Genomic DNA, 22,625 nt, shown 5'->3' on the forward strand with positions numbered 1-22,625 from the left:
TCTGCAAATTTGTAGAACTGTGCTGCTCCTGCTGGCTTGGCTGCTGTGTTGAAATCAATAAATACACTGGCTATTCAGAGTTGATGATAACGTTGGGAGTTGCAGAGCAATCTAGAGCATGGCAACATAAGATATTCTCCACTTTAGATAACACCTAATTTGCCTTTCTTCCATGTCAGCAGGCCCTTGGAATTAATATCCTTTATTGTTATTTGTTTTTTTGTGTGTGTGATAGTGCATCCCTTTTCTTGATTCTCAGCTTGACCTCTTTGGAAGTGAAATGAGAAAATAAGGAACATTCTCTTGGTTGTGTCTTTTTGTCATAGAAGTATGCTGTTCTTGCTCTGTTCCTCTCCCTAGAGCTGTCTCTGTGCCTGTTCTGGAGCCTCTTTCCCCAAATGCTCAGATTTTCTTGACCCTTGGTTGCTTATTCAGAGTGATGACAGCTTTCTGATCTTTGAAGATTCAGTTCAGTGGACACTCATCTATGATGAAACATTGGTTAAAAAAAAAAATCACAAAACTGATAGTACTTCGTTTATCTCCCTTACTTCTGTATATTTAAGTTTTCCAATACATAATTCCTCACATCTAGAAATGCATTTTGATTACATGGGTAATTGAGTGAAAAGAGAAGGAGAGGTGGATTTATGAGAAAACCCTATATTTTATCTGTTCACTCACTATTCCTAGTAATGAGAAGCTGTATCTGCATTTTTAATATTATGTGTTACGATGAAGGACTTAGTCCTGGAATAAAGTCAAAGTAATTAATTCCTGATCTTCTGGCTTTCTCTGCACATTTTGCCTTTTTTTATTTTTGTCATTGGTGATATCTTAGGAACAGAAGGAAAAGACAGTAAAGTGGGGAGGGAGTTTGGTTTTTTTGTTTTGTTTATTGTTTTTTTCTGGTTAGAGGGAAGAGTTTTTTCAGGCATCTCATTGACAGGTATTTTAAAGCAAATATAATTACCATGACCATTTACCTCTAGGCGTCAGGTATTAAGACATAGTTTTAAAAATTGTTATGTCTCACCATTTATTCAGATATTTTGCATTTTAGTACAGTTTTATTGTTTTAAAATGTAATTCCTAAAAATAAATATCTAAACCAAAAAGAAAAATGTAATTCCTAAAAATAAATATCTAAACCGAAAAGAAAAATGTAATTCCTAAAAATAAATATCTAAACCGAAAAGAAAAATGTAATTCCTATACATTTCTCTTAGAGAAATTACCTTTTTTTAAAAGATTTTATTTATGTGTCTGAGAAAGAACAGGCAGGGGGGTGGGGCAAGGGGAGGGAGAAGCAGACTCCCCGCTGAGCAGGGAGCCCCATGCAGGGCTCAGTCCTAGGACACTGAGACCATGACCTGAGCCAAAGTCAGATGCTTAACCGACTGAGCCACTCAGGCGCCCTCTTTCAGAGAAATTTCTAATGAATCTTCTTGTTGATATTATGAATGGAACAGTTTACCTCCATTTACCACTATTTTTTATCTGGTTACCGTAAGGAAGGCTGCCAATTTTAAAAAACATATTCTGTGTATTTTCTTATTTAGTCTAAAAGTGGGTTTTTCGGGGGCACCTGGCTGGCTCAGTCGTTAAGCGTCTGCCTTCGGCTCAGGTCATGATCCCAGGGTCTTGGGATCGAGCCCCACATCGGGCTCCCTGCTCAGCGGGAAGCCTGCTTCTCCCTCTCCCACTCCCCCGCTTGCGTTCTCTCTCTCGCTGTCTGTCAAATAAATAAATAAAGTCTTTAAAAAAAATAAAATAAAAGTGGGTTTTTCTTGTTGCTGGATTTAGATGTTTTAGGGAAAATCATAGCATTGACAACATACTCTTTTACCCTTCCTGAAAGGGTAAACAGTTACGCCTATTTGTGTTTCCTGGTTTACCCTTTAATCTCTAGATTCAGAATAATGCTAAATAATAATAGTAAGAATAGTCGTTATTGTCTTGAATGTGTCTGGTTTTAAAGGTTGTAGACCTTTAAAGGTTTTTGGTTTTAAAGAAGTGCCTCTTGCTGTGAATTGTGTAAGACTGTTGAATCACAGATTTGTACCTCTGAAACAAATAATACATTATATGTTAAAAAAAAAAAAGAAGAAAATAACAGGAGGGGAAGAATGAAGAGGGGGAATCGGAGGGGGAGACGAACCATGAGAGACTATGAACTCTGAAAAACAAACAGGGTTCTAGAGGGGAGGGGGTGGGGGATGGGTTAGCCTGGTGATGGGTATTAAAGAGGGCACGTTCTGCATGGAGCACTGGGTGTTATACGCAAACAACGAATCGAATCGTGGAACACTACATCAAAGACTAATGATGTAATGTATGGTGATTAACATAATAATAAAAAATAAATAAAGAAGTGCCTCTTAGAAGGGGAATGCCTTAAGTCTGATATTGGCTAGACTGTTTTTAAATAATTTGGTTTCTTTTTGTTATACCATCTTAATATTTTCTAATTTATATTTTATTATTATCAGACTGTTCGGCCAGAATAATGTCCATGTTAGAATTAAGTGAGTTTATGACCAGTTTTATAGGTATTCCACAGAAGATTGAAAAGAGGGCACAGTTTCTGTAATCTCATTTTTTGTCTTTTAAAAAAGTCAGCTTTATTATATAATTTTAATTACCTTTAGTCAAAGTCTGATTGAAATGTTAAAGACATACAGTCATTGATTTTGTTGCTTCTATTCAGCACATAAAATTTCACTTTCTTTTTCAAGACTAGGTATTAGGTATATGGTATACTTTTATCAGGAGAAGTGTAATCCCTGGTTCTCTTTTTGTGATGTTAATAGCCATTGTGCATTCTTTAGAGATTGCAAAATGGTTCTTTGCTTATTAGCTGAAGTTCTCTAAAAAACTTTTGCTCCTGAACTATTGTTTACCCTGAGGTACAATTCTTATAGAAGCCAGGATAAATGTTTCATCGGTTCTCTTTATTTACCAGTTTTTTTTAAAGATTTATTTATTTTAGAGAGAGAGCGCATGCCCATACAAGCAGGAGGAGGGGCAGAGGGAGAGAAACTCAAGCAGACTCCCGCGGAGTGTGGGCTCATCCGAGGGAGGGTTGGATCTAACAGAGCTGAGATCAGCTGAGATCACAGCCTGAGCTGAAATCAGGAATCCGAGGCTTAACAGATTGAGCCATCCAGGCGCCCTATTTACCAGTTTTTAAGATAATGATTTGGTCCCATAGCATTCTTCAAGGGCATAATCTGTGGAGTTTTTCTTTTGTTTGTATTTATATTTTTTAGTTTCATTATGAACTCAATGGATTTAAACATACATCGCAGGTAATTACCGTGATTCATGCTCTGGTGTCATTTTTGGCTAGGGAGAACCCCACAACCTGACTCCTGTGCTCTTTTAAATAGGACTTTAGTAGTCTTTGATAAGGGCTGTTTTTATTAAAAGAAATGTAGAAATGCAGAAATATTGATTACCTAATTTTAAACATTGTGTTTTACAACAAATTTGATATGAAATGTTTTTAGATGTTAGTTTTAATTACAAAAATAATACCTTTTTACTTAAGAAAGTTAGAATAAACAAAGGTATATAGGAAAACATGAAAATCACTCCATTTTACCATAGAGGTAATGTGTTATGGTGTCTTGTTTTATCTTTTAATCTTAATGTATGATTATATATTTTTCTTTGGTTGTATTCATATATGTTTTGTATCTTGCCTTTTTTAAAAAAGATTTTATTGGGGCGCCTGGGTGGCTCAGTCGGTTAAGCGTCTGCCTTCAGCTCAGGTCATGATCCCAGGGTCCTGGGATTGAGCCCCACATTGCTCTCCTCTGTACTCTCTCTCAAATAAATAATAAGTCTTTTTTATTTTTAAAGATTTTATTTATTTATTTGACAGAGACACAGCAAGAGATGGAACACAAGCAGGGGGGGAATGGGAGAGGCACCTGAGCCACCCAGGCGCCCCTAAATTAATAAATCTTAAAAAAAAAAAAGATTTTATTTATTTGACAGAGAGAGAGAGTGCATGCTAGAGAGCACAAGCACAAGCAGGGGGCAGGGACAGGGCAGAGGCAGAGGGAAAAGCAGGCTCCTGCGAAGCAGGGAGCCCCTCTCTATGTTTGATCCCAGGACCCCCAGATCATGACCTGAGCTTAACTGACTGAGCCACCCAGGTGCCCCTTGTATCCTGCTTTTTTTTTTTTTAAATAAGACATTTCATTTCACATCCACCAGAGTTCTTTAAAAACATAATTTTAAATGACTGCATTATATCTAAAGGCATAAACCACAATTTAACAAACCATTCTCTTATGTCAGCTTCCTTTTTTTTTTCCGCAGGAAAATTTTACTGCAAATGTGCAGTGAAAAACTTTGGCATTTTGACTTTGATATTCTAGATTTTTACTTCGGATGTATTGCTAGATGTGGAGTGTGTTTTGTTTTGTTTTTTTTAAGATTATTTGAGAGAGAGAGAGAGTGCAAGGCGGGGGTGGGGGAGAGAGGAAGAGGAAGAGGGAGAGGATCTCAAGCCGACTCCCCACTGAGCATGGAGCCTAAATCAAGTCAGATGCTCAACCACTCTACTGACTGAGCCACCCAGGCGACCCTAGATGTAGGATTTTTTAAAAGCGATTGAGTCCCACATGGTGTTCCCTGCTTAGCAGGGAGCCTGCTTCTCCCTCTGCCCCTCCCCCTGCTTGTGCTTTCTCTCAAATAAATAAAATCTTTCCAAAAAAAAAAAAAGATCCATCGGTGTTTTAAATGAATGTAGTTAAACTCTAGTTTTTAAATTTTATAAGTAAAATTCCATTTTTTTGTCTTTTGAGTAGGACTACCCAAAATAAAGCATTTACTTAAGATTAAATGTCATTGCTAAATGTCTTAATATCTTTTATAATTACAAATAGTCTTAATGTTCTGAAATTGTATTAATTTTACTTGATTGATGGATAAAGTTAGAACCTTAGAAACCCAGCAATTGCCTTAAAAATAACTGGTGAATGACAAAGCTTGTATTGAAACCAGTATTTTTAGCCTTTTGTCAAGCTCTAATTCTTAGTTCATTTCAGTAACGTATAATTTTATATTACTTCAAACTTCCTTGTAATGAATAGTAAACTCTTCACGTTGTATAGTAGAAAAAACCTTGACAGTATTGCACACTTTATTAAATAACCACTGTTCCTGGTGTGCTACCGCTTTTCTTTGCTTGAGATTAAAAATTAAAGCATTTGATTAATACAGTATAAGGTTGTGATGAGGAAGGAAGCAATTAAAAAGTGCTTTTGTATTATCTTTCATAGTTTTTCTCCCCTGTGGGAGGATGGAACATAATGACATCATCTATATATTCTGGATAGTTTAGGAAATACTCTGTTCAAAAGATCAATCATGACTGTTACCAAGGTTTTCAAGTATTTTGAGACATCTAATGATAATTTTTAGTTCTAAAACTTAAAGTGAAAATTGGAAAAAGAAAAGATTATCAATATGGTCAAAAGTAGGATTTTTGAACATAAATATACAGAAAAACCAACTGGAGTAGTTTTTGAAAAATGAAGATTCTTAGTCTCCACCCGAGTATTTTTTTCTTTCTTTTGAACATTTTATTGCATTTCACAGCCCTGGTATTTTAATGGTCTAGATTTAAGATGGAACTCAGGAATACGCATTTTAAACAGTCTAATAGACATTTGTTAGGTATTATCAAGGCACTTTTTCCAAAGTGGGTATACGACTTTATACACCTACCATTAACATATGAAAGGTCCAGTTGTTCCACATTCTCACCCAAACTAGGTATTATTAGGCTTTTTAGTTTTAGTCAGTCTGGTGGGTGTAAAGTGATACCTTCTTACTGTGGTTTTAATTTGCTTTTACTGGTGAGTAAGGGTGTTGAGTATCTTTACATATGCTTATTAGTCATCTGTATTTTGTCTTCTGAGAAGTGCCTGCCTGAGTCTTTTGCCCTTTTTTTTTTTTAAATCTGGTTGTGTCTTTTATTGATTTGAAGGAGTTCTTATGTAATTTGCATAAGTACTTTCTCAGGTGGATGTATTCCAAATAATCAGATTGGGCTTTTCACTTTTAATAGTGTTTTATTGTGAACAGAATTTCTCAGTTTTTATGAAAAGCAATTATTAATTTTCTTCTTATAATACTTTTTGTGCTCTTCAGAACAAATTTTTCTTGGACTGCATTTTGAGAAATGCTGAGACAAGAACCACTTTCTGATTGACAAGAACTGTTTCCTGGTTGACAGGGGAAATAGAAGGTTTCTTTCTGAGTAATCCCCTAACATCTCTAGTTTTGTCAGCAGTTCTACCTCCTCTAGGAATCCCCCTGTTGGTCTTTTCATAATATTAAATTTGGGGTTCTGAATTTTGTGTTCCTAATGTTAAGCATATAGTTGCCTTTCTACTGTAGTAAATGCAATGGACTGTAGCTAAGTTATTTCGGTGACTTAAAGCCATGTTTCCCCAATTTTTCCCCAGAAGTATCCTAGCCACAGAGGAGAGTTAAGTACAGAGCTCCAGGGGCATCCAGAGCCCTGGCTAGACCTGAAGTAGCTACTGAAAGCAAAGGATGGTTCTTTGAACTCTTCTCACTGTAGGTTTTAGGAATATAGTTTGCTTTCATTTGAAAGTAGTGTTGATTCCACCTTTTACTCCAGAATTTAGAGTGAACTTGAGGGGAGGCTGCAGGAGGCTGTACCACGTTTATTCAGCAACTTAAAGTGCCTCTGGTAGCCCTGGGCTTAGGGTTTTTATATATTGCCTTCACTATTCCATTTGCTTTACCGGCCCAGTGTAGTTAAGAAACTTGCACGGTAATTCCTGGCAGAAGCAAAACAGTAACTCACTCTCATCGCTCTGCGGTCTGTACTACCCGCTCACAGAGTACTAAGGTGAAATCATGGGATTCTGTCTTGAAACAAGAGAAAAGAGCTGAATGAATAAATAAATGCACAACAGCCTGGGAAAATGAAAAAGTATGTTTGTAGTGGACCAAGAATTTTGAGGAATTTCAGGAAAGGAAAAGCAGTTAGATATCCTAATTTTAGAAGTTAAGCGTAAATTCAATTTGATCTTAGCTATCGGGGCAGTGCTAAAGAACATATAAGGAATATTAATAACATCTTTTCTGTTGGTTTATATATTTGTAAAATGATTCTCAAAGGTGTTTATGATTTTTAAGTGTTCACTAATTTGTTCTAAGTAAGTTTTGGTTACTTAAGTTTTACTTATGCATCCTTAAAATAGTCTATAATTAATTAGTCATTCTTTTTAGGACACCTTTTCCTTTGCTTGTAGTTAATGCTTTTGATTACCTTGGTTATCTAAAGTTAAGAAACTAAAAATGTGTAACTTTGAGGTAAAATACTATATTTGATAGTAACTTAATTTTAGTATAACTATGAGTTAACTCAGAAACACATGGTATTATAAGTTACGTAACTTGTGTATTTTAGGATTCTTGGTTATCTAAAGTTAAAAAACTAAAAATGTATAACTTTGAGGTAAAATACTATATTATTTTTGATAGTAACTTGATTTTAGTATAACTGTGAGTTAACTCAGAAACACATGGTATTGTAAGTTATGTAACTTGTGTATTTTAGGATTCTTGGTTATTTAAAGTTAAAAAACTAAAAATGTGTAACTTTGAGGTAAAATACTATATTATTTTTGATAGTAACTTAATTTTAGTATAACTATGAGTTAACTCAGAAACACATGGTATTACAAGTTATGTAACTTGAGTATTTTAGGATTCTAAGCAAACCATTATTCCTTCTTCAAAGATTCTGGTTAAAACAGTAAACTTCTGTATCTGTACTCTCTTGTTCTGTTTTATTCTTTATATTGTAATAAGCTGTTTTTAAGTAGTTTTAGGAGTTATATATAAACAGATAATTCTCTTGAATGATCCCTTGCTTAATAAAAGGAAGGGGACAAAGGAACCCCTTTTAGGAATACTAATGGCCAAAGGCAGTTAAGACCAAACAACAATAAGACAACAGTATTTTAATTGGTCATTGAATGTTGATGAGAATTCAGTTATCATTATAAGCCTTTTGTTAATTAAATTATTATTTGTTAGTCTTAATTAAAACAATAATTTTTCCTACATAATGAGTAAAGATATAAAATGCTTAACATCAAGGGCATTTGAAATTAAGGTGTCATAATACATATTTTTTTTTATTGTGGCAAAAACAAATTTACTCTTAACAATTTTTAAGTGTACACTACAGTATTATTAGCAATATGTACATTGTACAACGGATCTTCAGAACTTTTTCATCTTATGTAACTGAAACCCTGTACTCCTTGAATAACTCCGTGTTTCCTTGTGTGCCCCACCTCCACTTGTCCCTGGTAACTACTATTCTACTTTTTGTTTCAATGAGTTTGATTATTTTAGATACTGCATGTAAGTGGAATCCTGCAGTATTTGTCTTTTATGATTGGCTAATTTCACAGCTAATTTCACAATAATAACACACACACACACACACACACACACACACACACACACACACCACAAATACACACTGCATTTTGTTTATTCATTCATCCATCGATGGACATTCATGCTGCTTCCACACTTTGGCAGTGAATATGGGTGACTTATTTTTAAAGGCTATATGGATTTTTCTGTTGCAGATATATTCGACTTTATGGGAGAAAATTTAGCAAAGAAGATCATGTTCTTTTTATCAAGTTATTGTATGAGCTGGTATCAATTCCAAAACTGGAAATCAGCATGATGCAGGGATTTGCCCGTCTCTTGATCAACTTGTTAAAGTAAGTAAATTTCTTGTGATTTCTGCTAACAGTTTTTGGTTTGTTTCTTCAAGGTTTTAGGCAACAAGAGCTAAGTGTTCTTTGGTAAGAAGACCCAAGTCCCAAATTGCCAGTTTGTGAAAAGGTCGCAGAAAATTTTATCATAAGTTTAAGCCGTATGTGTTAATTAATTAAAATTCTGTCTCCTTGTGAGGCCTTCTGTTTTGTAGCACACATGGAAATATATGTTACTTGATGTTTGTTTAAACTAGTTTTCTTCCATTATGTATGTGGTAAGATCCTAGAGGAGTCATGAATCATTTATTCTTTACGCCTACGTACCCAGCACAATGCTGGAAACAATTAAATACTCCATAGGTAACATGGGAAAATAGGAAATTCATTGGCAGTAATGGTGGCACAAATTTAAATGCCCCCTTTTACCTGGTGCTCTTTGAGGTTTGAGTAGCAGTAAGAATCTGGTGCATTGTTCTTCCTACTACTGCATTCTACCAGTGAGTTGCTGTGGATAGAGAAAAGCAAGGCCCACCAGGATGACAGCAGCATTTAACAACTGTCCTCCCTGTGTAGTAGGTATAATATATAAACAGCTGTACATGAATATATGCATATATGGTTACAATTTTTTTTATTAGGAAAAAGGAACTTCTTTCAAGAGATGATTTGGAGTTACCTTGGAGACCACTTTATGACATGGTGGAAAGAATATTATATTCCAAGACAGAGCACCTGGGATTAAATTGGTTTCCTAAGTAAGTTTCCTTTTAAAGTACTTCTTTGGGAGCACTTGAGGGCTTTTAGGATTTGGTCATAATTGAGAAATGATTGGGTTATTTGAGGTAAACAAATAGACATTTCAGTGTGCTCATTTCTTTGTAACTTGACTCTCAAAACAGTTTATTGCCCTCTTTAAACTATATCTGAAGTTACACTTAAGAATTTCCTACCAGGATATCTGACAGCTAACATTACCATACTGGCCAAGGACAGCAGATTTTTGTTTGAAATCTAGAATTTTGTCGTAAGTAATGCACATTTGGCATTCTTCATTATATATTCATGTGTTTTAATTCTTCAAGTAAGATGAATGCCTCAAGAAGAAGAGCTTGGCATATTCCAGAGGGTACCCACATCCCAGTTAAAGAAACATTAGTTTCACTGACTGTTCATGGAATGCAAGCTATTCAAATGCACAACATCTTGGTTTAGACACACTAGGATGTAATGTTTAGACATACTAGGATTATGAATGTCTGGTTGATAATACCTTCTTTTACGTACATCCTAACTCTTCCACCTCTCTAATTCTGGTACCTTTTGTATTTTATTCTGAGTTTACAGAATACAGTATGATGATCTGTCCTTTTTTGGTAAATAGTGTTTTTTTTTTAAGATTTTTTATTTATTTATTTGACAGAGAGGGAATACAAGCAGGGGGAGTGAGAGAGGGGGAAGCAGGCTTCCCGCAGAGTGGGGAGCCCAATGTGGGGCTCGATCCCAGGACCTCAGCCGAAGCCAAATGCCTAATGACTGAGCCACCCAGGCGCCCCTGTAAATAGTGATTTTAGACTTGACTGCAAAGTATCGTTCTTCCTTGTTAACAAGGCTTTATCTGTTTATGATCTAGCTCTTAATTTTCTCGGTCTTGGTATATTTGGCTTAAAATACTCTTAAACTTTGGCTCATTCGGTTAAATGTCCAACTCTTGAACTCAGGGTTGTGGGTTCAAGCCCTGCATTGGGCTACTTCAAAAAAAACAAAACCTCCTTTTTTTTCTTGACTTCAGACATGTTTATTATAATCTTATACAGTTTACATAAATTTGTACTTGTATTTATTTGGGCTCAGTTAAAACATAGCATAATAAAAATCCAAGCACTGGTCCTCTGAAATAAGGCAGGCAATCACCATTAAATAAACACACGATTTATTTTGTATAAAAGGATTAAGTTTACAACTAAACTTTTATAAAAAGTTTAGCGTAAGTACATCATTACACTTTCTTTGTATGCAGAAATATACATCTCTGCCACTATACAAGAAAACTCTAAATAGAGTTCACAAGGTTTCACCACACACAAATGTGCACATGTGTGCACATATACATATATACACACCCACACACACACACACACACAGCATTCATTAGGCTTGCGTCAAAAGGGTCATTTCTGGCAGAAGACTTCATTTAAGTAACTGAATACTGGATTCTTCTGGTATTCACACTTCACCTTTGAAAAAAGGCAGTCTGTTTAAATTGGGAAATTCCTTACGATTTTAATGTTTTCACTCCCCATGGTGGAAATAGTATATAAAGAAAATCTTCCAACTGCAGAAAGGGCATTTAAAAGTCTTTTTCATAAATAACTCATATCACAGTCCAGGTCAGAGAACACCCTGGGGAAGATGGGCATTCTTAGTTTTCTTTCCATTTTTAAAAAATGTCCATTCAGTTTGTTGTTCTTCTTGTGAAATGGTTGAAAAATAAGTTCAGGGGGTGCCTGGGTGGCTCAGTCGGTTAAAGCGTCTGCCTTCGGCTGGGGTCATGATCTCAGGGTCCTGGGATTGAGCCTTGCATCTGGCTCTCTGCTCAGCAGGGAGTTTGCTTCTCCCTCTGCCCCTGCCCCCCCCCACTCATGTGTGCAGGGACTTTCTCCCTCCCTCTCTCACAAAAAATAAATTAATAAAATAAAAAAATAAGTTCAGTGTCTTAAAAGATCCCGTGAATTTGTTGTTGTTGTGCAAAGAAAAGGAAAGTCATGAACACCATTTATTCAGCCACAGAGCGCTTTGTTGTCATTTGACATTAACTCAGAAGGGAATTCAGAAGCCTGCAAGGACAGGATGCTGATGTCCGTGTTTAGGGTGGTCAACAGTGCCCTGGATGCCTGGCTCTGTCCAGGTCGCTAGTGGTATGGGCTGACAATAGTGGGGTGTGAGTCCAGGGTGATCTGCAGGTCCAAGATGCCTTGTTGCAGGATTTCCATCTTGCTCACCTTCTTTTTCTGGGGGATGCTGGGCACCAGCCCTGTGAGTTTGGAGTAGCTGTCATTCATGTTGTACAGAAGGCTCATTGGGTCCTCCACCAGGGCTTTGCTCCAGGAGATGACCAGGCTGTGGTCCAAAAGAATTTTTTCTAACAGGCCTCATTGCACTAAAGGCTTTCATGCTAATGTGTGGGGAAGGAGAGACCAGGAAGGAGCCGACTGCCCAGGGGCTCATGCCTCCGCCACCTGTGGATCTTCCTGAGCTTCCTGTGCTCCACACTGGGCTGGGCTCAGAATCTTCTTTTTTATAAGTGGGCTCCACAACTCAGGGCTTGAACCCACGACACTGAGATCAGCACCTGAGCTGAAACCAATATACCTTTATACCCTTACCATAGAATTTTTTGAAAATGACTGCAGATGGCAGACTTTAAAAGATTTTTAGGTCATAAGTAAATAGTGAAATGATATAAATGAGGCTTAACTGACTGATCCACCCAGGTGCCCCTAAGAAAAAACTCTTAAAACTATTTGTAATTGAGGTTTATTTTTAGGAAAGTTTCTACAATTTTCTTCAGTTTACCTCTCCTTTCATTACCTAGAGTTGTTTGTCATACACATGTGTACCTATTTCCTGAAGAGCACCATTTTACACACTTGTGTTATTTTCCTTTCTTTTTTATAAATTAAGCCCTTAAAGATTTATTTCTGTGATTTCTCTCTCAGTTCTAGTCATGTCTTCGTTATTTCATGACTTCTTATAGCCTCCCCAGTTCAGTTCTTTTAATCCATGATCATTTCTTAGGCTTCACTGAAGTCAGCAGCCTTTGTTATACCCTTACCATAGAATTTTTTGAAAATGACTGCAGATGGCAGACTTTAAAAGATTTTTAGGTCATAAGTAAATAGTGAAATGATATAAATGAAAAGAATTTTTAAAAAAATGACTATAGGTGATCCTGAACTTAGGACCTAATTGGTTTTTGGGCAATGTTCACAAATAGGGTGGTGAGAGATCATTTCTTTCCTGAAGATTTTATGGGTTAAAACGACAAAACCCATTTCAACCATAAAAAGAGAAAATTCATAATGAAGCTAAATGGTACATCTTCAAATATATTTTTACAAGTATTATTATGAAAACCCAAAATTTAGCATAAAAGCTTTGTTGTAAAGGTTCCCTTTGAGTATTAATTCTGCTGGAAGAAACATGGTACATATTGGATTGACTGGGCCTTCTTAAAATATGAGGCCGTTTAGGCTTTGACTGGAATCACAGTTTCATAGATTTCAGGGACCTTTAAACTGTGTTCAAAATAAGTATCTTTTTGAAATTTTCCTGGCTGGTTTTTTGGCTGCCTCAGAACATCATTAGTAAATGCTAGGGGAGAAAAGGCAGCTTCTTCAATAATTTCTTCTTCAGTTAGGTCCTTTACTTGCTTTTTCATAGCCAACCTCCTTACTTCCTGCCCTGAGGTGTACCTTTTCAAAGGCAGCTGCTTCCTTTTAAAGCCTGCATGGTCGCTAATACATATCTATGGCTTTCTTCTTTCCTGGAAATTGTGTCAGAGCTTATCACTGTTCCTGTCAGTCACTGCTTAGTTCAACCCTGCATCTTGGTACTCTGCTTATTACCATGTCTTTTCCTGAAGCATCCCATCATTCTTGCTCTCATGGAAACCTCCTTCCTTAGAAGTTTGACCATGGCTGTTCTTGGTCTTTTGAAGAAACATTGTGTCTTTGCTGAAATAAATCTTTGCTTGGTTTAGAGCAGGCAGCACCCCTTTTGTATTATGTAGTTATTTTCAAATGAAATTTGTAAATAATTTACCTATATTCTTTATCTGTACTCAATGACAAAAATAAATCTAAATAATGTCTTTTTTTAATTTAAATTCAATTAATTAACATATTATTGGTTTCAGAGGTAGAAGGCAGTGATTCATCAGTCTTATATAATACCCAGTGCTCATTACATCACAATCCCTCCTTAATGTCCATCACCCAGTTAGCCCATCCTCCCACCCCGCTCCCCTCCAGCAACCCTCAGTTTGTTTCCAGTGATTAAGAGTCTCTTCTGGTTTCTCTCCTTGTCTGATTTCATCTGGTTTTATTTTTTCCTCTCTTTCCCTATGATCCCGTTTTATTTCTTAAATTCTACATATGAGTGAGATCATACGATAATTGTCTTTCTCTGAAAGACTTATTCCACTTAGCATAATACCCTGTAGTTCCATCCACATCGTTGTAAATGGCAAAATTTCATTTTTGGGGGGATGGGTGAGTAGTATTCCGTTGTATACATGTATCACATCTTCTTTATTCATCTGTCGATGGACATCTGGGCTCTTTCCAAAGTTTGGCTATTGTGGACATTGCTGCTATAAACATTGGAGTGCAGATGCTCCTTCAGATCACTACCTTTGTATCTTTGGGGTAAATATCCAGTAGCGCAATTGCTGGGTCATAGGGTAGCTCTATTTTCAACTTTATGAGGAACCTCCATACTGTTGTCCAGAGTGGCTGCACCAGCTTGCATTCCCACCAACAGTGTCGGAGGGTTCCCCTTTCTCCACATCCTCGCCAACATCTGTCAGTTTCCTGACTTGTTAATTTTAGCCATTCTGACTGGTGTGAGGTGGTATCTCATTGTGGTTTTGATTTGTGTTTCCCTGATGCCGAGCGATGTTGAGCATTTTTTTCATGTGTCTTGGCCATTTGGATGTCTTTGGAGAAATGTCTGTTCATGTCTTCTGCCCATTTCTTGATTGGATTATTTGTTCTTTGTGTTTTGAGTTTCATAAGTTCTTTATAGATTTTGGATACTAGCCCTTTATCTGATATGTCATTGGCAAATATCTTCCCCCATTCTGTCGGTTGTCTTTTGGTTTTGTCGACTGTTTTCTTTGCTGTGCAAAAGCTTTTTATCTTGATGAAGTCCCAATAGTTCATTTTTGCCCTTGCTTCCCTTGCCTTTGGCGATGTTTCTAGGAAGAAGTTGCTGTGGCTGAGGTCAAAGAGGTTGCTGCCTGTGTTCTCCTCTAGGATTTTGATGAATTCCTATCTCACATTTAGGTCTTTCATCCGTTTGAGTCTGTTTTTTTGTGTGGTGTAAGGAAATGGTCCAGTTTCATTCTTCTGCATGTGGCTGTCCAATTTTCCCAACACGATTTGTTGAAGAGACTGTCTTTTTTCCATTGGACATTCTTTCCTGCTTTGTCGAAGATTAGTTGACCATAGAGTTGAGCATCGTTTCTGGTTCCATTGATCTATGTGTCTGTGTTTGTGCCAATACCATACTGTCTTGATGATGACAGCTTTGTAATAGAGCTTGAAGTCTGGAATTGTGATGCCACCAGCTTTGGTTTTCTTTTTCAACATTCCTCTGGCTATTTGGGGTCTTTTCTGGTTCCATACAAATTTTAGGATTATTTGTTTCTGTTCTGTGAAAAAAGTTGATGATATTTTGATAGGGATTGCATTGAATGTATAGATTGCTCTAGGTAGCATAGACATTTTAACAATATTTGTTCTTCCAGTCCATGAGCATGGAACATTTTTGCATTTCTTTGTGTCTTCCTCAATTTCTTTCATGAGTGTTCTATACTTTTCTGAGTACAGATCCCTTGCCTCTTAGGTTAGATTTATTACTAGGTATCTTATGCTTTTGGGTGCAATTGTAAATGGGATTGACTCCTTAATTTCTCTTTTTCTGTCTCGTTGGTGTATAGAAATGCCACTGATTTTTGTGCATTGATTTTATATCCTGCCACTTTACTGAATTCATGTATGAGTTCTAGCAATTTTGGGGTGGAGTCTTTTGGGTTTTTCATATAAAGTATCATGTCATCTGGGAAGAGTGAGAGTTTGACTTCTTTGCCGATTCAGATGCCTTTTATTTCTTTTTGTTGTCCGATTGCTGAGGCTAGGACTTCTAGTACTATGCTGAACAGCAGTGGTAATAGTGGTCATCCCTGGGGCGCCTGGGTGGCTCAGTCAGTTAAGCGTCTGCCTTCGGCTCAGGTCATGATCCCAGAGTCCCAGGATCAAGCCCCTTGCGGCTCAGTGGGGAGTCTGCTTCTCCCTCTGGCCCTCCCCCCTCTCGTGCTCTCTCTCTCTCTCACTCACTCTCTCTCAAATAAATAAATAAAATCTTAAAAAAAAAGTAGTGGACATCCCTGATGTGTTCCTGACCTTAGGGGAAAAGCTCTCAGTTTTTCCCCATTGAGAATGATATTCGCTATGGGTTTTTCATAGATGGCTTTTATGATATTGAGGTATGTACCTTCTATTCCTACACCATGGAGTTTTAATCAAGAAAGGATGCTGTACTTTGTCAAATACCTTTTCTGCATCTATTAAGAGGATCATATGGTACTCAGCCTTTCTTTTATTTATCTCGTGTATCACATTGATTTACAGATGTTGAACCCCCCTTGCAGCCCAGGAATAAATCCCACTGGGTCTGGTGAATAATCCTTTTAATGTACTGTTGGATCCTATTGCCTAGTATTTTGGTGAAAATTTTTGCATCCATGTTCATCAGGGATATTGGTTTATAATTCTCCTTTTTTGTGGGTTCTTTGTTGGTTTTTGGGATCAAGGTAATGCTGGCCTTATAGAAAGAGTTTGGAAGTTTTCCTTCCATTTCTCTTTTTTGAAACAGCTTCAAAAAGATGAAGAATAGGTGTTAATTCTTCTTTAAATGTTTGGTAGAATTCCCCTGGGAAGCCATCTGGCCCTGGGCTCTTGTTGGGAGGTTTTTGATTACTGTTTCAGTTTCCTTGCTGGTTATGGGTCTATTGAGGTTTTCTATTTCTTCCTGTTTCAGTTTTGATAGTTTATACATCTCTAGGAATACATCCATTTTTTCCAGATGGCCTAATTTGTTGGCATATAGTTGCTCATAATATGTTCTTAAAATTGTTTGTACTTCTTCGGTGTTGGTTGTGATCTCTCCTCTTTCATTCCATGATTGAATTTATTTGGGTCCTTTCTCTTTTCTTTTTGGTAACTCTTGCCACGGGTTTATCAGTCTTATTAGTTCTTTCAGAAAACCAGCACCTAGTTTCGTTGATCTGTTCTACTTTTCTTTTGGTTTCTGTTTCATTGATTTCTGCTCTCATCTTGATTATTTCTTTTCTCCTGCTTGATTTAGGTTTTATTTGCTGTTCTTTCTCCAGCTCCTTTAGATGTAAGGTTAGGCTGTGTATTTGAAACCTTTCTTGTTTCTTGAGAATGGTTTGTAGTGCTATACTTCCCTCTTAGGACCAACTTTGTTATATCTCAAAATTGAACGGTTGTGTTTTCATTTTCATTTGTTTCCATGAATTTTTTAAATTCTTCTTTAATTTCCTGGTTGACCTATTCATTCTTTAGTAGGATGCTCTTTAGCCTCCATGTGTTTGAGTTCTTTCCAAATTTCCTCTTGTGATTGAGTTCCAGTTCAAAGCACTGTGGTCCAAAAATATGCAGGGAATGATCCCAGTCTCTTGGTACTGGTTGAGACCTGATTTGTGACCCAGGATGTGATCTATTCTGGGGAACGATCTATTTTGAAAGAACTAATAAGACTGATAAACCCCTGGCAAGACTTATCAAAAAGAAAAGAGAAAGGACCCAAATAAATACAATCATGGATTGAAAGAGGAGAGAGCACAACCATGTATACTTGAGAAGAATGTGTGTGTTCTGTTGCTTTAGGATGGAATGTTCTGAATATATCTGTGAAGTCCATCTGATCCAATGTGTCATTCAAAGCCCTTGTTTCCTTGTTGATCTTCTGCTTAGATGATCTGTCCATTGCAGTGAGTGGGGTGTTAAAGTCCCCCACGGCTATTGTATTATTATTGATGTGTTTCTTTAATTTTGTTACTAATTTGTTTATATAATTTATTGCTCCCATGTTAGGGGCATAAATATTTACAGTTGTTAGATTTTATTGGATAGACCCTTCAGTTATGATGTAGTGTCCTTCCTGATCTCTTATTACAGTCTTTCTGATACCCTGTGTCTTTTGATTGGACCATTTAACCCATTTTTTAAAAAGATTTTATTTATTTGAGAGAGAGAGAGACAGTGACAGAGATAGCAAGAGAGAGCCTGAGCAGGGAGCCTGATGCATGGCTTGATCTCAGGACCCTGGGATCATGACCTGACTGAAGGCAGACACTTAACCGATTGAGCCACTCAGATGTCACCACTTAGCCCATGTACATTCAGAGTAACTATTGGGCGCCTGGGTGGCTCAGATGGTTAAGCGTCTGCCTTTGGCTCAGGTCATGATCCCGGGGTCCTGGGATCGAGTCCCGCATTGGGCTCCCTGCTCCTTGGGAGCCTGCTTCTCCCTCTGCTTCTCTCTCTCTCTCTCTCCCCCCCCCCTCCCCCTCTGTCTCTCATGAATAAATAAATAAAATCTTTAAAAAAAAATAACTGTTGAAAGATATGAATTTAGTGCCATCGTATTACCTGTAAAGTCACTGTTTCTGTATGTTGTCTGTTTCTTTCTGGTCTATGTTACTTTTGTGCTCTCTCTTTGCTTTTAATATTTCTTGTAGGGCTGGGTTAGTAATCACAGATTCTTTGAGTTCCTATTTGTCCTGGAAACTTTTTATCTCTCCTTCTATTTTGGAAGACATCCTAGCTGGATAAAGTATTCTTAGTTGTATACTTTCTCATTTAGCACCCTGAATATATGATGCTGGTCCTTTCTGGCTTGCCAGGTCTCTGTGAATAGGTATGCTGCCAGTCTAAAGTTTCTACTCTTATAGGTTACGGCCCTCTTGTCCCTGAGCTGCTTTCAGGATGTCCTCTTTGTCTCTGAGATTCGCAGGTTTCATTATCATATATTGGGGTGTTGACCTATTTTTACTGATTTTTGAGGGGTCGGGTTCTCTGTCTCCTGGACTTGGAAGCCTGTTTCCTTCCCCAGATTAGAGAAGTTCTCAGCTATAATTTGCTCCAGTATACCTTCTGCTCCCACCCCTTTCCTCTTCTGGCATCCCAGTTATTCTAATACTGTTTTGCTTAATGGTATCACTTACCTCTCATTCTCTCCTCATGATCCAGTAGTTTATCTCTCTTTTTCTCACCTTCTTTATTCTCCATCATTTGGTCTTCTCTATCACTAATTCTCTCTTCTGCCTCATTTATCCTAGCAGTTAGAGCCTCCATTTTTTATTGCATCTCATTAATAGCCTTTTTGATTTTGACTTGATTAGATTTTAGTTTTTTATTTCTCCAGAAGGGGATTCACTAGTGTCTTCTATGCTTTTTTTCAAGGCCAGCTAGTATCTTTTTTTTTTTTTTTTAAGATTTTATTTACTTGACAGAGAGAGAGATAGTGAGAGCAGGAACACAAGCAGGGGGAGTGGGAGAGGGAGAAGCAGGTTTCCCGCTGAGCAGGGAGCCCGAAGTGGGACTCGTTCCCAGGACCCTGGGATCATGACCTGAGCTGAAGGCAGATGCTTAACGACTGAGCCACCCAGGCACCCGCCCAGCTAGTATCTTTATAATCGTTATGCTGAACTCTAGTTCCAGGTTCTTACTTATGTCCATACTGATTAGGTCCCTGGCAGTCAGTACTGACTCTTGTTCTCCTTTTTGAGGTGAGTTTTTCCATCTTGTCATTCTGTCCAGAGAAGAATAGATGAACGAGAGAACAAAATACTAAAATGGCAACAAGGACCCCAGAGAAATATACACTAAAGAAATCAGAAGAGACACGAAACTGGAAAAAAAAAATTAACAACAAAAGAGAATATAATCAGACAGGTGAACAGAATAGAGCAATACACTGGATCCCATGTGTATTTTATAGGTCTGTTTGTTAGAAAACTAGGTCCTAAAATTGTAAAAAAAGGAAAACTTTATATGTACAAAAATAAAATTAAATACAATGAAAGGATAGACTGTAAGTATAAAAATGAAAAAAGAAAAAGAAAAAAAAAAGGAATGTAAACAGACAGGTAAATGGAACAGTGCAGTGCAGTATATCCTGAGTATATTTGGTCAGTTTGTTAGGCGAAAAAACATCTCAAAATTGTAAAGAAAGAAAAACTCATATATATACAAATATAAAATTAAATACATTGAAAGGATAGAGTGTAACTGTAAAGATGAAAATTAAAACAGACTTTAACAAAACAGAGAACTACTAAAAAGAATGAAGAAGAAAAATATGATCAGACAAGTGAAGAGAACAGAGCCATAACTAGATTTTGGGTGTATTTTGATCTGTTAGAATAAACTGCACCCCCGTATTATAAAGAAAGAAAAACTTATATATATGCAAAAATAAAATTAAATACAATAAAAGGATAGATTGTAACTGTAAAAATGAAAATTAATAATTAAGATTTTAACAAGAGTTGATAAAATAAAAGGAAAAAGAATAAAATTTAAATTGAAAGACTAAAAAATCGTAGGGAAAAAACCATGAATGCTATATGCTGTCGTCCCCTAGTGCTGGAGTTTTACAGTTCTCAACTATTGGTAAACTTGGTCTTGGCTGGATGATCTTGCTGATCTTCTGGGAGAGGGGCCTCTTGTGTTGATTCTCAAGTGTATTTGTCCCAGGCAGAATTGCACAGCCCTTGCGAGGGGCCAGGCTAAGTAATCTGTTTCGTTTCGCTCCATGTGGCTTTTGTTCCCTGAGGGCTTTCAGAGCAGCTTCAGAGGATGAGAATGAACATGGCAGCCTCCCAATCTCCAGCCCTGGAGCAGAGAGCTCAGGGCCCCACTTCTCAACCCTCAGAGAAAAGTAGTCAGTCACTCCTTTCTCCCTGGTCTCAGTCCACACTCTGTGCTCCCTCAGCCTGTGACCAAGTGTTTCTATCTCAGGCACGCGACCGTGTTTGGAGTCTCCAAATCCTGCATACTCCTGCGGTGCGCTCCCCTGTGGCTCCTCCCAGGGTAAGAAGGGGGATTTCCCCAGTTCTGCCGCTTGTTGGGCCCCTGCTCAGAGAACAGTGACCTGACTGTGCTTCAGTTCATGGTTTATGGCAGCCCTGAGCTGAGAGCCCACTCCTGGGCTCACTCTCTGCAGCCAGCTTCCCTGCTCCAATGCCTGGGAGCTCTGCTCTGCCGTACTCAGGCACCCCTGATGTTCCTGTGACCCTCAGGATCCTGAGACCGCACTGTCCCACCTGGGATTCCACCCCCACTTCGCCACCTGAGCGCCTTTCAGACGGGGATGTCCCTCACTGGAGCCGACTTCTAAAAGTTCCAATTTTGTGCTCTGCTGCTATATCACTTTCTAGTAGCTGGCTGATGGAGGTTCCCTCCCCCTGCATTTTATCTTCCCATATATCACCTCGGATTCACTTTTCCACACCTCCCACCTTGCAGAAAGTGATTGCTTTTCTATTTGTAGAGTTGCAGCTATTCTTTTCTTAGACCTCCGGTTGAGTTCACAGGTTGTTCGGAATGATTTGACAGCTACCTAGCTGAATTCCTGGGACCAGAGGAAACTTAGGTCTCCTCCTCCACAGCCATCTTGGACTCCGTAAATATAAATAATGTCTAACCATAAAATGGTTCCCATAATGGGACAGTAGTTTATTATAAAACTGGGTATTTCAAACATACGGGCATCATTACACTAAAGATACAAAATGGTATTCAGATTTTGCATCTACTTAAAATGAGTAAGTTTGAATTTAAAAAAGGTCAAAATATATTTTGTATTAAGAAGTACAAGAAAATAAAAGCAGCACTATGAGTGGACATTAAAATAAAAACCAGTGGGACTCCTGGGTGGCTCAGTCGGTTAAGCGTCTGCCTTCGGCTCAGATCATTATCCCGGGATCCTGGAATTGAGCCCCGCATCCGGCTCCCTGCTCAGCGGGGAGCCTGCTTCTCCCTCTGCTGCTCCTGCTTGTGTGCCCTCTTTCTGACCAATAAATACGGTCTTTTAAAAAAAATTAAATAAAACCTAGTGCTAGGATAAAGAATAAAAGGTAAAACTTATTTAAATATGATAAAAGAGAGGGAAATACGTTTAATTTTAGAGTACTAAGCTGGGGAAAAGGAAGTATGATATTGGAGATAAACTGGCCTTATTTATAATACAGTGTCACAGTAATCCTTTATATAGTTACTTAGTATCACAGAACATTATTTTTGAACATTATTACATGTGAAAGGAATAGAGGCAAAGGAAGAATTGGAAAAAAAAACAATGATACGTGAAGTCAGAGAATTTGTGCAGTGGACTTCTAGGGACAGTATCAAGATGGAAAACTAACAAGCAATGCTAAAATAAATTAGTAATGTCAGTATCTAATTTATACAACATAAATTGCCTTTTGTGCCGTACCAAGAAGAATGATAGTAACATGAAGCATTTTAACAACAAAATTACTAATGAAATTCTATGACATTGTTTGTTTTATGTCTGCTTATTGCCAGTGTAATGACGGTTGGTTCTAGACTGTAAAATAGTCTTCAGTCTTGGGGCGCTTGGGTGGCTCAGTTGGTTAAGTGTCTTTGCCTTTGGCTCAGGTCATGATCTCAGGGTCGTAAGATTGAGCTCCATGTGGGTCTCCTGGCTCAGCAGGGAGTCTGCTTGAGGTTCTCTCTCTCTCTCTGCCCCTCCCCGTGCCCCACGCTCCCTTGTGTGTTTGGTCTCTCAAGTAAATGAATAAGTCTTTTTTAAAAAACTGCAAAAAATACTTAATGGTAAAGCACTTCACTTTTAGGATCAAAATTTTTTCACCTGTATGTAATTGTACAGTGGGACATTTGAACATCTTGCAACAATTTTTTGTTATGTGTGGCTTTTCCATGAATTGGAGGATGCCTGATATACCGGGATCACAAAAGTTCCATTGAG

General features: G+C 37.7%; 1 protein-coding gene and 1 pseudogene across 7 annotated transcripts in view; one reads left to right on the forward strand and one right to left on the reverse strand.

Moving 5' to 3' along the window:
- Positions 1 to 22,625, forward strand: part of PSME4 (proteasome activator subunit 4) — a 109,020-nt gene that overhangs the window by 10,577 nt on the left and 75,818 nt on the right. For all 7 annotated transcript variants that reach the window (XR_003524424.2, XM_027620484.2, XM_027620485.2 and 4 more), the window contains exons 2-3: positions 8,664 to 8,804; positions 9,440 to 9,556. Coding sequence is in view for 6 of the 7 variants with exons in the window: in XM_027620484.2 (XP_027476285.1) it covers positions 8,664 to 8,804; positions 9,440 to 9,556 (258 nt within the window). In the remaining variant the exon portion in view is untranslated. The remainder of the gene's footprint in view (positions 1 to 8,663; positions 8,805 to 9,439; positions 9,557 to 22,625) is intronic.
- Positions 11,579 to 11,972, reverse strand: LOC113936933 (annotated as a pseudogene).

This window comes from Zalophus californianus, chromosome 8 (assembly GCF_009762305.2).
Source record: "Zalophus californianus isolate mZalCal1 chromosome 8, mZalCal1.pri.v2, whole genome shotgun sequence".
NCBI classification, from domain to species: domain Eukaryota; kingdom Metazoa; phylum Chordata; class Mammalia; order Carnivora; family Otariidae; genus Zalophus; species Zalophus californianus.